At 36.9% G+C, this 15,362-nt stretch overlaps 1 protein-coding gene across 1 annotated transcript in view; it reads right to left on the bottom strand.

The window, feature by feature from the left end:
- The window catches only part of LOC134853202 (homeobox protein 5-like), a 75,558-nt gene that overhangs the window by 28,810 nt on the left and 31,386 nt on the right, over nt 1-15,362 (bottom strand). Inside the window, exon 6 of the mRNA XM_063869161.1 lies at nt 5,885-6,512. Coding sequence (XP_063725231.1) covers nt 5,885-6,512 — 628 coding nt within the window. The remainder of the gene's footprint in view (nt 1-5,884; nt 6,513-15,362) is intronic.

The raw sequence follows: 15,362 nt of genomic DNA, 5'->3' as shown, positions 1-15,362 counted from the left end.
AGGTTTGGTTTAGAACTGCCGGTCGCAACTGAACTAGAACTGCTAACAGATTGTTCTCGAGAATACATTGATCGACAACTGACAACTGTGAGATCCACTTCTATTATGGTCGTGCCTTCCGTTTCGACTTCACCTTCAAACTGGATCTGACCTGTCGAATTTTGTCTATGGAATTCAATTTTACCTCTAATTCCAACTTGTTGCTCGGTTTGTCCTCCCGATCCGTGCATATTAATACCCAAAAGGAAATTAACTTTGGTGCTGTTGAAGTAGTCGTTGTTGATTTTCCACAATGGTCATTGTTCGATTTGAGGTAGCGTTCCATTGCTCTCCATTCAATCTGTGGCACATCCGCGAATCTGAGTTTTCTGAGTTTGATCGATTCGGCGTCCCTCTAAAAATCTTTCTTGTGCGTTGGAAAGTAGTATCCGTAGTTTCTTCAGCCTTTCGTTCTCGATATCGCCTTTCCCCTCTCTGATTTGTTCTTGTCCTTGTTCGTTTCTCCGTTTCTTCCTTTTTCTCGCGCTTAATTTTTCCATCTGAAATTTTTGAAATTCTTTCAACAGACTGTACTGATTGATAAATCATAATAATTCGTTGCAATGTTGAAAATTGTGAACTTGGATTGCTTTCGTTCCGGTCGAGCCTTGCTCGCGTTTTTGACCGTTTTGGTTGCCATAGCAACTGCGAGGTGACGTGTTTCGATTGTTACCGCCTATTTACTTGAGATTGTTCTAGCATTATTTTGTTCCTTCGAGCCCCTTGTATCAGTCAGACGACTGCTTAAACATACGAGAGCTTTATGAAAACTCTCTACAGAAGCCACCACGAAATTTTCATCAAGTTCCTAATCTGATCACGGCTCATCACTTGGTTCTTTCGATACATAATATACTCTAACCATATTTTACCCGGGATGTGTTACTACCTTAAATTGATATGATAATAACCTATCCACCCATCTAGTCTGCTGCAATTGATACGTTTTATTAGACCGGTCTAAAGCGAACGTTAAAGCCTTGTCATCTGTTGCTATTATGATAGTGTTCAAATCGTTCTACCGTCCACACTACTGCTAGCAATTCCAGCTCTATGGTCGAGTAGTTTTTTCTTGGGAATTTAAGTAGCGTGATGCAAATGCCATCAGTATCCATTTCCCAGGCTCCTCTTTTTGTTCAAGAGTTGCGCCTAAACCGCTATGGCTGGCATCGCTTTTTACACGGGTACTATTTGATGGTTTGTATTAATTGGTTTGGGCGTTATTCGCTACCACTTTTTTGAATGCCTCGAATATCTCAGATAGTTCTTCCCCCAATTCGAATTTTTCAACCAGTTGTTGTCTCTTTTCATTTTTTAAAGCAATTTATTCTAGTAATAGTGGTCTAAGTTTGTCTGTCAAGCTTGCTGCGTTTGGGATAAATTTTGACAGATGATTAATGCTACCCTTAAAGAATCGGAGTTGTTTGAGCAATTTCGGTGGATTTAGTTTTATTATCGCCCCTGTTTTTGTTATTTTTGGTGTAGTTCCGCTCAGTGACAACTTATGACCCAAACAGTTTACTTGTGTTTAGAAAAACTCGTATTTGGAAATTTTTAATGCGAGATTTTCATCGTCGAGTCTTTTCGATACATCCAGAACTAACTTTTCATGTTTTTGTTCATTCCCGTTTGGAACAACCATAATATCATCCAAAAAGCCAAACGTGTTCCTCGCGTGATTCGTTGTTCGGTCCATTGATTTTTAAGACTCTGCTGGCATGTCAGCCAGTCCACCAAACCCCGCGAGAAAATTATATGTACCTGTTGCCTGTCCGCCTATAAAATTTAAATTGCATTGCTTTGCTGTTTCGGCAGTTAACTTTAAATGACTGTAGGCGTATTTTAAAACTAGAACTGTGAAATATAACGTTCCTTTTGTGTTCGCTGTAACTATTTGGCTAATTCCACCTGCAGTTTGCCAACATTGGACCTTTTTGAACAGTTGCCTGTTAATTGGTTTTGCGAACAAGGCCAATTTTATTGAGTCATCTTTTTTGGTGTGATGACAATTGGGGCTATTAAACATTCGCTGGTACATTAAACTGTTACTTGTGTCCTTCATTGAGACGTTTGTTAAATTCGGTCTGGACTTTTTCTTGAATGTGGATCGCTGTCCTTCTACCCTTTTCTCTTATTGAGCATAAAGGGCTCTCAATTGTTGTATTCACTAGTTAGTTTTTTGAAATTACTCGACGGTCAAAAAGGTTCACTAACGCGGCGTTCAGTAACAATAAACGATGCTCCTATTACCTCCCAGCCCGTTTATCGGATGTTTGCTGTGATTGCCCCTAGTATTGCAATTGGTTGTTTATTGTAATTTACGAACTGCGCCTACAGCTTTTGTTTTTCCATTAGTGTGAACTTCGTGTTCTTTGCGACTTCCACTATTTGTTTCGCTGTTGCCCAATTTGGGAAGGATACTAGGCTACACGTGTCTATCGTTATGTTTTTGATTTGATTGTCAATTCGGACTGACGCTTTCAGCGATTTTATCTGCTGTGATCTATCGTTTCTACGTATATCACTCTTTTTCACGTAACTGTTTTCTGTCACGCTTGACGGTTTTGCCTGCTTAATTTCTATTCGATTCTCCACGTATTTCTCAATTTGTGCAATTGATATGAAATCGTATTTGATGGACAAAAACTCAAAATCGTCGCAAGAATCGAAGGATTGAATCACATTGCATTCCTCATCTTCTGAGCTAGTACTATTTTCGATATTTTCAATAACTTGTTGTGAACGACACATCTTAGCAAAGTGGTTGCGTTTGTTGACGTTCCTACAATTCTTACTCATAACTGGGCAGTTTTTCAAGTGACCATCCACAAATGGGCGTCCGCATCTAGGTCAACGTTTCCTTCCATTTGCGGACCTTACGTTGCGTTTTGTTTCATTTGTTCTTCTTTTATATTGTTCTCTAGATTATCTTCTTTTGTTTGGTCCTTTGTTGCCTATAGCCACGATAGGTTCCTTTTTAATCTTTATCTGAGCCCCGTTGAGCTGACCTGCATCTGCAGTCGTGGCATTCAATTTTTTTTAAAAAAAAGTGTTTCGTTTGTTTGCTTTGTTCGAACTTTAGCACTTCGTCCGGCGTAAATGTTTCATAAATTAGTGTATCTAGCAGAACCGTATTCTTCATCTATGAAATGAATAGGTCTCTAACAAATCTCATCATTTCTCAAAATTCAAGTTCAGATGCTTCCTTGTGTGGATTCTTTTGGACAAACGGTTTTTTTCCTTCCGTCGTTTTGGATCGTCCATCAATATCTATGGGCTTTCGTTTTCCTTCACCGTAACTGCCAATAAAAATTTATCGAACCAATTTTTGAAGTTCGAAGGCATGTCAGACTGTGCGGTGATCCAGAATACAGGAATGCCCGTGTCAGTTCTGTTATCTTGAGACAAACATCCTGCTGGCTGCGCCATCTGATAACTAATAGTGTTGCTTTCTGATTTAACTAATAACAGATAAGAGATAATGTTTAAATTAGACTGATCTTCATTCTTCTCTCACTATTGCTGTAGTATGCTTCTAACATCCATAACTAGTACGGTTAGACTGAATAGCAGTCTCCAACATTTTCAGGTCGGCACATAATGCCCTTGAGAATATAATAACAATATTAAGTATGCATATAAAAACATAATATCTCAAGGTTACTGTAGTAGCAGTACCACAGAAGCAAAATTGAATTTAGTAACCGAGAACCTAGTTTAAAATGCATCCATTTCAAAACTCAAAAAAAATCGTCACATCAAATTGTATCTTTATTTCTTGTAATTGATTGATAACCCCGGTTTTAAAATTCCCATTTTATCTAAAAAGTATCTCAACAGTCCTTGCCAGAACAACTTCAGCTTTTTTTATACACCTGTTTTTTAGTTAAAGGTTAAGAGCAAAGCGCTGCGCTAAATGTTTTGAAATATGAAGACAAAGACTAAATAACCAAATTACTGAAACGTTTTCATTTCATTAGGAACATATTTGAACGCTTCATAGTATTTGATTATACGTGCCTCAAAATCTAAAATTATCCCTGAGTTTTGTTGCCCGTCTAGGCAGCTATAATGAATCAAGAGTTGATTGAAACTTCATGGGTTTCTAAATAAAAAGCTTAAAATAAAGGTGTAACTTTACTTGATTAAACATGTGAACCACATGTGACATGCAATTTCTCCTGATTTTCAATCACACATATATGAAGTTACCTGATATTTTTTTCGATATATGTTATGTTTTTCAATGTATGTTCTACCAGATATGGAATTTTCTGACTTGTTGTATTTTATATTGTTCCAGAGTCCGCATTATGTTGTTACAGAGATAAATCAGCGCTGTAACACCACTGAAAATAGCAAAAATAGCACTAAAAAATGCAAAAAAGCTAAAAATTTGCAAACACAGCACTGAAAGAATGAATTCAAACTGATGATAACAAAAAGCACTAGTATGTTCACATTACAATTTCTACGTTCAAATTGAAGGCCAATTAGGGCCAAAAACTCCGGGGAAAATTTAGTTGCCTAAGCCTTCTGATTATCAAAGTTTAGTCATTTCTATTTTATTTTGCACAAAAACTGCAATTTTAGGCGGTTTTCAGCTGTTTTTAGCTCTGGGGTTGGTGAATTAAGTCCTGCTTCATCTTTTTTGTAACGACACCCGCACTGGAGTTCCATGGATACTAATAGATTATAATGGAAAATTGTTGTCTAAAGTGGTGTGAATTTAATCCATTTTTGTTGCAAATTTAAACCACGAAATCGATTATAATGTCATTACAATCGATTATTTTCGTATAAACCCAATCCATTAAAATCCACTATAATGGATTATAACCCTAATAAAAACCATTAGATTTGATTATAACGGATTATAGTCTTAACATTTTTTTGAAAAATCATCTGCAAAACTTGCAACATTTCTGCGTCTTACACGCTCTACTAGCAATCTAAACTTACTCAAATTAAACTCCCCCCTCACTTTGCCCCCACCCAATCCGCATTTGCGCAAATCCCCTCCCCCCACTCCCCTACGTTTATCCCTACGCCAACCCCCATATTTACTAAAGTTTAAACCAACACCTCCCCCCCCCCCCCCCCCCCCCCCAGTTTGTTTACCATTTTAACCCTCTCACCAAGTTTTTATTCCACCCTCCTCCCATATTTTTACCCCGCAATCGTTAACGGGGGGGGGGTTTGGGGGATTAAACTAAGATAGGGGGGGGGGGGGGGGGTAACTGAGGAAGGGTAAACTGGGTGGGGGGATCATAATGATTTAGAAAATACTAGGATTATAATTCATTTTTGATGGATTATGATCGATTACTATTTGTTATTTGATAGATACTGACTATAAAATGACAATATAATAGATTATGATCCACGGAACTCCAGGATTCGAAAATTTAAAAAAATTATAGTACTGTTCCAGGACAAAAACAGTGATACAAAAACAACAGTACTGTTTTTTTTTTTCTCGTTTAACTGTGTTTTTCGTGGAACAGTCCTAGAAAAAAATGTCTATAGTTTTACTCTGAAGCAGTACTGATTATTACTGACAGACCAATGCGGGGAAGCGTCATATGCTTGAAAAAGTAAAACATAACCTGAAGTGCATGTTTTAAGTTTGGATTATTATTTGCTCGCTGCTGACCACGAAACTAAATCAGTCGAAATCTGTGTAATAGTCGGCCACAGTGAAGAACATTTGAGTGAGCCTTAGAGCGAAGAACGCATCGAATCTCCCCACCCACCCTCTTTGGATGAATAAGTGGAGACGACGGCCCACCTTAGATGCATTAAATTGGTCAAGTGATGATTGACCAAATAAACTGGCTCGAACCTGGAAAATGTGAACGACTGGGCGGATCCGTTCTTGTGAGGGCTGCCAGTCACACCCCCTCCTCCGGACATGAAGCCAGAGCTGCTGCTGTTGTGCACCCCACTAGCTCCAAACACACTCCCCCCTCCCCCTCCCCCTCCTCCTCCATTATTAGCCACTGGGGAAGAGTAGCAGGGGTCGGTGGTGGTTCTGTACTTGGAATTACTGCCCCTATTGTTCACACTATTGAGAACAGCTTGAGGTGACGACAAGAACCCCCCAAAGGACACCTGATTGGAAACTTGACTGCTGCTGTCGTTCCGGGAAGTGCTGGCTACTTTTCCCAGGGCTACCAAGTCTTCATTTGTGGAACTGTGGTGCAGGCTACTAATAAAACTGTTGTTGTTGTTTTGGTTGTTGATGTTGTTGTTTTGGGCATCGGAATTGAAACTATTTGGGTTGTTTTTACTGTGTTTGGACTGGGAAGAGTGTGATAGACCATTTAATGTTGTTCTGCGGCGTTGTATTGTGCCAATCTGACCACTTGTGTGTTGGCTGTAGCCGCTGTCTGCCGATGTGGCGTCCGCTTGTTGCCCTCCTCCCCCTCCACTGTTAGATGACGCGTATTGATTAGTGGGATTGCAGTAAACTGAAGCAATCAACGTAACTCTATTGAAAAAGTATCACCACGTCAGGCTCTGTATTTCATAGTCTGCATTATTTATAAGAGTACATTGATCAGTATACTGAACTCCAGCTAAATCACAAGCCTCATAAAATACTTGATTACAAAGTAAACTATATGATCGAATAAAACTAGTAACTCTACCAACGAGTAGCTACAGGTATTTGCTTACGACGCTGACCAGTTTGTCCAGATGCTTTCAATTTTTTTCTGACACCAAATTCATTTTTAAACTTTTCATTTGAAAATAATATGAAAAGTGTGTAAGTACAAACCTTTCAAAACAGCCAATCGAAGATTGAAAAAGAGTTATGAACGCAATTAAACATAAAAGCACTGACTTTCTTGAAAAAATCTCAATTTTCAAATTTCAAAGATGAAAACAGATGCCCTTTACGCTCTTTGAATTTCTAGAACAATTAATGATTGGCGCTTTTTTAATAATATGAACCCAATTTGAAAAAAAAACAGGATCAATAGGTAAGGTTTTTATTCCGCTGGGATATCTTAAAAATTAATTCCACTTTCGAAACTAGAAATCGTTCACGTTTTTTGCGCCATTTCCACGTTCGTTTTTGGAGAGTGCTTGCAGCAGATGAATTTCAATTGAACTCAAAAAGTGCATATACACCTAAGTGCATTCAGAAACGCATCAATACGTATGAATGCACATCTGTAGTTCTTAAGAAATTGAGACTTTTCCTTAAAAAAATCAGCAAGACCTATATAAGAGTCTTCACTACATTCATTACTCTTAATCTTTCTAATACATAACAACTTTTTTGAGGCATGCTCTTTTCAAACCAATCAAAGACATGTTTTGAAAAATCAGAGGGCTACCAACTACAACGCTTACAAAAACTATCTACTTTGGCAAGACCAGGGGCGGATTTAGGGGGGGGGCAGGGGGGTCGGACGCCTTTCCCTCAGGGATTCGAACCCCTGCCAATCCAAAGGGTCCCCCCTTTGGTACTTTTTAAGAAATCCATTTTTGGCCGACCGACCCTAAAATTTTTCTAAAGGCGCCTTAAGCGCCAATATATACTAATTTTGAGGGGGAGCGCGCGCCAAAAAAATGCGTTTTTCTTGTCAAAATTTTCCAAAAAGTGCCCAAAAACGGCTTTTTTGACCTGTTTTTTCAAAAAAATTGCCTGCGGCGCAGAAAGTTTGGCCAAAACAGGGTCTTTTTACTGCTTTGGGAGAGCTCGGAACGTCAATCTGACCGACCTATAAAAAAAAAAAAAAGGTCGTCAAAATTTTCGAAAATTTTTTGAAAATCCGCCCCCCCCCCTCGAGAAAATCCTAGATCCGCCCCTGGGCAAGACTGTTCCAGAAATGTGAAATTTCTCTTTTTAGACTTTTCTATCAGTGTCTTAGACGTCGGACAAGATCAATTCATTTTTTTGTCAAACTAGACAGTGCCTATTAGTGTACGCATGAATTTTTTCTCACTAGTTTTTTTTTCAATTCAAGTGCGGTTAAAAAAAGAGCCTTTTTTGGCGAAAAGCTGAAAATCAAGGTTAAAAGATTCACATTTTTCAAGTAAGCTGTTGGAACAAGCTATCGAAAACAAAGCTGACTTCATTCAATATGTGTTGCAGGAAAGTTTGCTTGAACAACTTGAGTTTTTTGCACATTGACTTAAGCTATCAAAGCAAAATGAAACATTGCAATATCCCAGCGCACGAATTGCTTGCTTGTAAAAACCTTTTTGCCAACAAAAGCAAGCTATCTACAATACATGAAAGTTTTCAAAGTTTCATTGCTAAACAACAATTATGTTTTGCAAATTGATTTAAGTTATCAAAGCTACATCAAACTTTTTGAAGTTTCTACGCATCAATAGTTTCTTCAAAATAACGTTATTTTGTTGCGATTTTGTTTATAAAATGAGTGGAATGAAATTTTTTGATGCCTTGTGGAGCGTTTTCATTGATAGAATTGACTCATAACGTGAAACAACTTTCCTAAAATCAGCGGCTTCCCAGGTCGACCGGCTCACTTTATGTATCGTCTTTCAAAGTCGAGAAGATGTCAGAGCTCGAAAGAAAGAACGGTCGAGAGATAGGATTGGGTCGATAACAAACCTGTACATACCGCGAGCACGATCGAAACAAAGAAAATTTTGGCCGAGCATGGTCAAAACATGTCAATTTTTGGTCGAACATGTCGAAACACACCTCGAAAACTTTAAAAACATGTGATCGAGCTCATTTTTTTTTTGCGATTGAGAAAGTCGAAACATACCGAATTCGGCCGAGAGCAGCGAAATATGTCGACTTTTGGTCGAGACGGTCGCAACATAAAATGAACACTTAATGTGGTCCTTAAAAAAGACAATTTAGAAAAAGAAAAAACCAAGTTTGCGTTTTGCGTGACGCAAAGTAGAGTTATTCTTCGAGTTCACAGAAAAAAGAAATTACAAAAAATTTCGATCAAATTTTTATAAGAATTATTATTTCATTTAATAACTCACTGCGCAGCAGATTTTTGAGTCTGGATAGTTCGTCGACCTCATTTGAGACCAAAGATTGGCTGATTCTGGCAAAGGGTAAGCTCAAAGCAGACCGTCCGCCATTCTCGGGACTATTTCTCTTCTTGGGACTATTTCTGTTCGAGTTCGGAGGGGAATTCATAAAAGGCCCAACTTTGGGACCAGAACTTTCTTTTCGGCTAAATGGGAAGTTCTTCAAAATAGATTCTGGGTTCTGATATAGTCTTACTGAAGTTATATTTCTCTTAAGCCTCATATTTTCAATGAAACTATTGTTGAGAGCCGACATTTCAGTTCTGATTAAAATAATTCGAGTAATTTAAAATGAAACATGACAAAAAAATAACTAAAAAGAAAATGCATTTAATTTTGAAAAGAAAAAAACTAAAACTAAATGCACAGAATGTATATAATAATCATCATAACGAGTCGGTTTTTCAGCTGTGTAAGCATTTGGTTTTTGCAGTTGTATCGTTAAATAGCAGAACTAGACTGCATTATGTTCAACAGCGCTGACCGATCTTTCAATTAAGCCAAGTGCATTTGAGTTGAATCTGGTCAGCAACATATGCTTCAGATCTGAAGTCACAATTAGCTACACTGAACATCAATGTTTAAAAAATTCCAATGGTTGTTGGTCTAAATCTTAATGTCGATAAGGGGAGTAGAAGGCGGTGTCTTAGTTTAATTAATTTGAAATATTCATTACGGAAAGCTCTAAGAAAAAAGCCCGCGTCCAGTTGCAAGCATTAATTATCGATTATATTATGATTTTAGTACCAATCCGACTAGTACTAAGAACATAAAATTAAGAAAAAATTGATTTTAACCATTTAATAATCGATTATAATATCTCATTCTGAAATCAAATTACAATAAATTCTTTTACATTTTAATCGATTATGGAACCTGATCTAAACTATATTTTATGATTGGATAAATTAAATGTTTTACCAATGTAAAGTATTTAATATTAACCAATCATGATCCATCTAACTAACAACCCACTTATTTGTAAGTGCTGAAGTTACTTGTAACTTCAGCACCAGAGAGATTTGAATTTAACTTAGAAATTAGTTGGACTCTCCCGAGCACTTCAGCAGCCGCAATAAACCAGTATACCCTAGATCTATTGAGCCTAGCAGAGACTAGTTAAACAACCTGAGACTAGATAGTATAAGAGTAAGATTAGGATCGGTATTAGACTAAGAAGTTGCACGAATCTATCCGGCCGAAAATAAGATAGCGTGACGAGCAGACGGTGTACCCTATCCGAAATTACTCTATGAGTTATACATACCAGTCCTAACTCATCTGGTGCGACCATAAGTCTCGAACAAGACCTTACTAGATTAGAATTAACCAAAAATAGATTAGAAATTAGACAAAAACATTTACAAAATGTTATACGACAATAAATTAATTGAAATGTCTCTCCGACTCAATAGATCAGAGCCAATATTCCGAACCATAACAGAACTACCCGGAATTGGAAGAAGACCTCGAACCAAAGACGACATACGACAAAGTAGAAACTTGCCGTATAGTTATATGATAGTTCGGCAAAAGCCAGAACAAACTTTTATATTTCGAATACTACTTGCAATGAATTTAGATTTCCATTTGCAAACATAAAACCTTGAAGTTACTCTTCAAAATCATTTCAGGCGCTAAACAAAATTAATATTATACAATAACGATTGATAAAAAGATCTTAGATCGTTTTCCTAAAACTCTGCAGTATTATACAAAACATGTTTGAAAAATATTTATTGGAAAATAAAAATAAAAATTAGTAGCATGACAATAATTGGTTAGTAATCATAAATCATCCTATTGTTCCAGCTTCATCATCTAAAACATAACAGCAATCATAAACCCACTAACATCATCAAAACACTAAATCTTTCCTTTACACACATTTAAAATTTTATTAAAACTTAAATTCACTTAATTTTAAAACCAGATCATCAAGGCTTATCCTTGGATCTTAAATCATTTTCTACTTAATTAAATTTTAAATTTGATCATCAAGGCTTATCCTTGGATCAAACAGAACAACTTTGTTCTCCCCCACTCACTTAATTAGTGTCTAACGACCTCAAACGTCGATTCACTACCCAACCCTTTCTAAAGACCCAAGACTAATAGAAATTTTTAAACAAAACTAATCATTCAAATTAGGATAAATAGTGAAGAACTTCGGTTATTCATCCTTCACTTGACCCCCCCTCTTACCAGACCCAGGATAAATCTTAGACTTAGTAAGTTTAAAATAGTATCTAACGAACTACTCGCGTTCTAATTATACCTGAACCTTGTGGATCGATTTACTATTCTCCAACCCTTGAACACAATCACTACCCCTAAGTAAGATTAAGTAAGTTAACACCTTAGCTTATACTAGTCACGAGAAAGTAAAAATCATTCTTCGGAATCGAAATACTTTTCTCTCCAACCCTGAACAAATAGACCCAGGTTAACCTAACCAAAAAATCGTAAGAACTAACAGTTTAAGAAAATAAAAATCATTTAACAACCTTTGCATCCGTCATTCTAAACCTTATGTCATTTAAAAACCTAGGAAATAAACAAACAATCGTTTTACACAATTGTGAAATAAATAACAAAAAATACGACCTTGTAATCACACCTCATACACAAACAGTTGGATACATTCGCACAAAACGACAAACACTAAAGAGGAAAATAATAACTAAACAAAGACAAATAACACGAAAAAGATTTTCAAAAAATCGAAACGCATTTTCAGAATCAGAAACCAACAGTTTAGACGAACTTTACAAACTAAAAGAATCAATAGATAAAAATTGCCCACTTCACGATCAACTATATTTTTCTGACTCAGAAACAACTTCAAATTCATCAAAAAGAGGAAAAAGAAGAATAAAAAAGCAGTATAAACACAAACCAGTACATTTATACAATTGGAATCAACCAATTCGACACATTAATAATTACATATTAACAGTCATCGAACGAAAAAATGAGCTCAACGCACACCCCAGGTGACGAAACCCCAGATGATGATGAAATCTTTCCTTTTATAGTAGATGCAGATACTGATAGAGGACAACACATATTTTGTCAAAATTTACTCGTAAATTTATTTGAACCCGGAATCAGTCCATGTAAAACAGAGTTCCCCGATGTAAAAATCAAAAGACAAATCATAGATCACTATCTAAAAGATATATGCAACATAACACAACAGTATGGAATCTACTCTATAGAATTCACTTCCCCAAACCATAATAATAGAACATATACTATTCAAACAGACGATCTTGATTTAGAATTTTCAAAAGTTTTTTCAGAATATATAAAAAGCATCCAATACCATAACTCACAAAGGGCAAACTCCATTTTCACCAATGAAGTTTTCGCAATAATATATAGTTATATTTCGATATTAGAAAACGAAATCCCATTAACAAATGTCTCACCGACAGAAACATCTAAACATTTAAGAGTACGACATGAAATCACACTACTCTCTAGTTATTTAAACATCATTAAAGAAAATTTCACGAAAGACGACGTTTCACAACATACCAAACACGATTTACAAAAAATTTTGGCATGGTTCATAATAGATTATTTCACACACAATATTGATTTAATTGCACAAGCAAGAAAAAATTTTAGACCCCAAAATTCGAACGATGATACCGCTATCACAGAACAATCAGATTATGTTTGGGACCCCGAATGGTCTCATCCCGCATTTATAAGCTTTCCACAATCAATCTCAAGTCAAGCAATAGGTACAATATCTTACATAAGAGATTATGTAAGAGTAATACCATTAACAATTGATGCAACACCATTAAACTATAATACATTTTTACCCGATACACAAAATAATAGTTTAAACTCTACAGTCATACACAACGAAAACCTCAATGGAACTAGGAATCTTACTCAACAAGATATCCAGACACCATCACACTTCATAAATGAAGAAATTGTACACACAACAACTACACAACAAAGTATTTCACCAATACGCCCAAATTTAACAACACCAAGAAATACAAATCCTTCACAAACACAGGTAACCTTACAATCAACCGTTAAACCTTCGGTTGACCCTAAATATTCACATATGGATTACCAAACATACAGACCCATGACAATACCATCAAAAACACGCAAAACATTCACTAGAAACAACTTTGCAGACCATAATTATAATTGGACCACGGCACCACAATTACCACCCCTACCAAATAACCATCCACTATCCCTAGTCCCACGAAATTTTCGAAATTTAGCCATCACACATAATCCAAATTTTCGACTCAATACATCGCAAAGTCCCGTCCAACATATAATAACACCTCAATCACAAGATGATAATACTTATGAACAAATTATTGAACAGCCCCATACCACCGCTTTTCAATCTCAAAATAATAATTTTTTTAGCCCACGATGAGCCGCCAACTTGGATCACTACACCGATCAAATTCCCATCCAACCAATCTTACCTCTCCAATCCCAATCATACCACTTTTTGCTTTTCCGCCACCCGATTTTCCATCTAGCAATGTAACATCAGGCATGAATTCCGACACTAACTCACATATTTCAGTTTTATACTCCATCTCACAGCTAAATAACCCGAATATTGAAACCCCCGATGAATTTGCCGACTCAGAACCATCCCCATCCAATAATTTTCATAACCCTTCTAATTTTTCTCAACCTCCTTTTCAACCCATATTGTCCAATAACCCTGACCCAATCACTCCCACACCCTCTTATGCTTCCCAAGTTACCCCAACCTACTCCTCATACCATTCTGACCAATCATCTCATTCTCCAGACACCCCCCGAATCTCCCCAGAGCTAGATAATTTTATTACCCTTCAACAACAACCCTACCACCTTAATACCCCAACCATAAACCAAATCTCCTCCACAATAAATTCATCCAACCCCCCTACCCCTACACCCTCTTCAAATTATACTGAATCATTAGCACCATCATCCACATCAACTGAATCTTCACTCAACACTAATAGAGCTTACCGCACTTTTAAAAGAAAGTTCCCCAACCATCCTTTCCCAGCAAAACCAGGAACAGCCCGTGAATACATCAACCACCCCAAGCATACTAACACAAAAGAATTTTTAGCCATCACCTTACCCTCATTCCCACAATACACCTTAAACACCCCCCACGACACTAACGAAACACGCAACTTTGTAGATGAATACGTTTTAATGCCCACTCTCTCTTGGACCTCATATTATCATTTTACTAACCCTCTTTGCTTACCTTTATCTAACACTCACATCGATATCGAGCGAAATACGGACATGCTATATCGACTCACTACACCACTAACACCTAGACAATTTACTTACGTTGGATATAAAAAATCACTAAAAACACACACTGCACCTAGAGCTAACGAATATACACTCGAATACTATGATCACAACATCATCAGAGCTAACCAAGATCAATTCTTAGACGACGATCGCTTCGCTAATCCACAAATTACCGAGAAATTTTTCATCAAGACACCATATATATTTACACTAAACATCTTCGATCGAAAGTTTGATCACATTATTTCAGAAGCACTAACAGACACACAAGCATACGAAAGTTTTAAAGAACGCTTCCAAATATTTTCACTAACCTTTCATTTCCTTGCACCACACGAAAGAGATTTACACTGCTCACACGATATTATGTTGCGCACTAAACAAACCCACACATATAGTTATTATCGCTTCATCCAAAATCACTTTGACCTACACACACCCTCTAGACAACCACACCATCGTTTTCAATTCATTAATTCCAAATACACTTCACCATTTTTCCTAAATTTCACATATTGCATTAAAGATACTAACCTTCATGGTATTCTTCGTAATTATGACCCCATAACCCAAATGTACATTTTCTGCCCCATCACCAAGACCTTCAACGCCGAAGAATCCCGACCCTTCCTTATCCCGCACGAGTTTGTACAGCCTATAGAAATCCCAATTTTAGAATTCATCCACAACACTAAATTTAACCACAAATTATATAACTTAATCCAAAACACACCTTATGAGTTTGCAGTAGGCACTGAAGAACTAACCACTATTAAGGCACTTCAATTGCTTTGGCCACTGCTCCAGACTAAAAATATCATCCGCATTCTAGCTAAACTACTAACCACTTCAGAACTAATTCACGACATCTTCCCCCACGGTTTTTCCCCCGATGACTAACAGGTAAGTATGAATTAAATGAATATAACTAACTAATTGAAATATTAAAAACTCAC

The sequence above is a fragment of the Symsagittifera roscoffensis genome, chromosome 8, assembly GCF_963678635.1.
Source record: "Symsagittifera roscoffensis chromosome 8, txSymRosc1.1, whole genome shotgun sequence".
In the NCBI taxonomy this organism is placed as follows: domain Eukaryota; kingdom Metazoa; phylum Xenacoelomorpha; order Acoela; family Convolutidae; genus Symsagittifera; species Symsagittifera roscoffensis.
The sequence above is the reverse complement of the archived record's forward strand: the minus strand, read 5'-3'. Positions and strand labels throughout refer to the sequence as shown.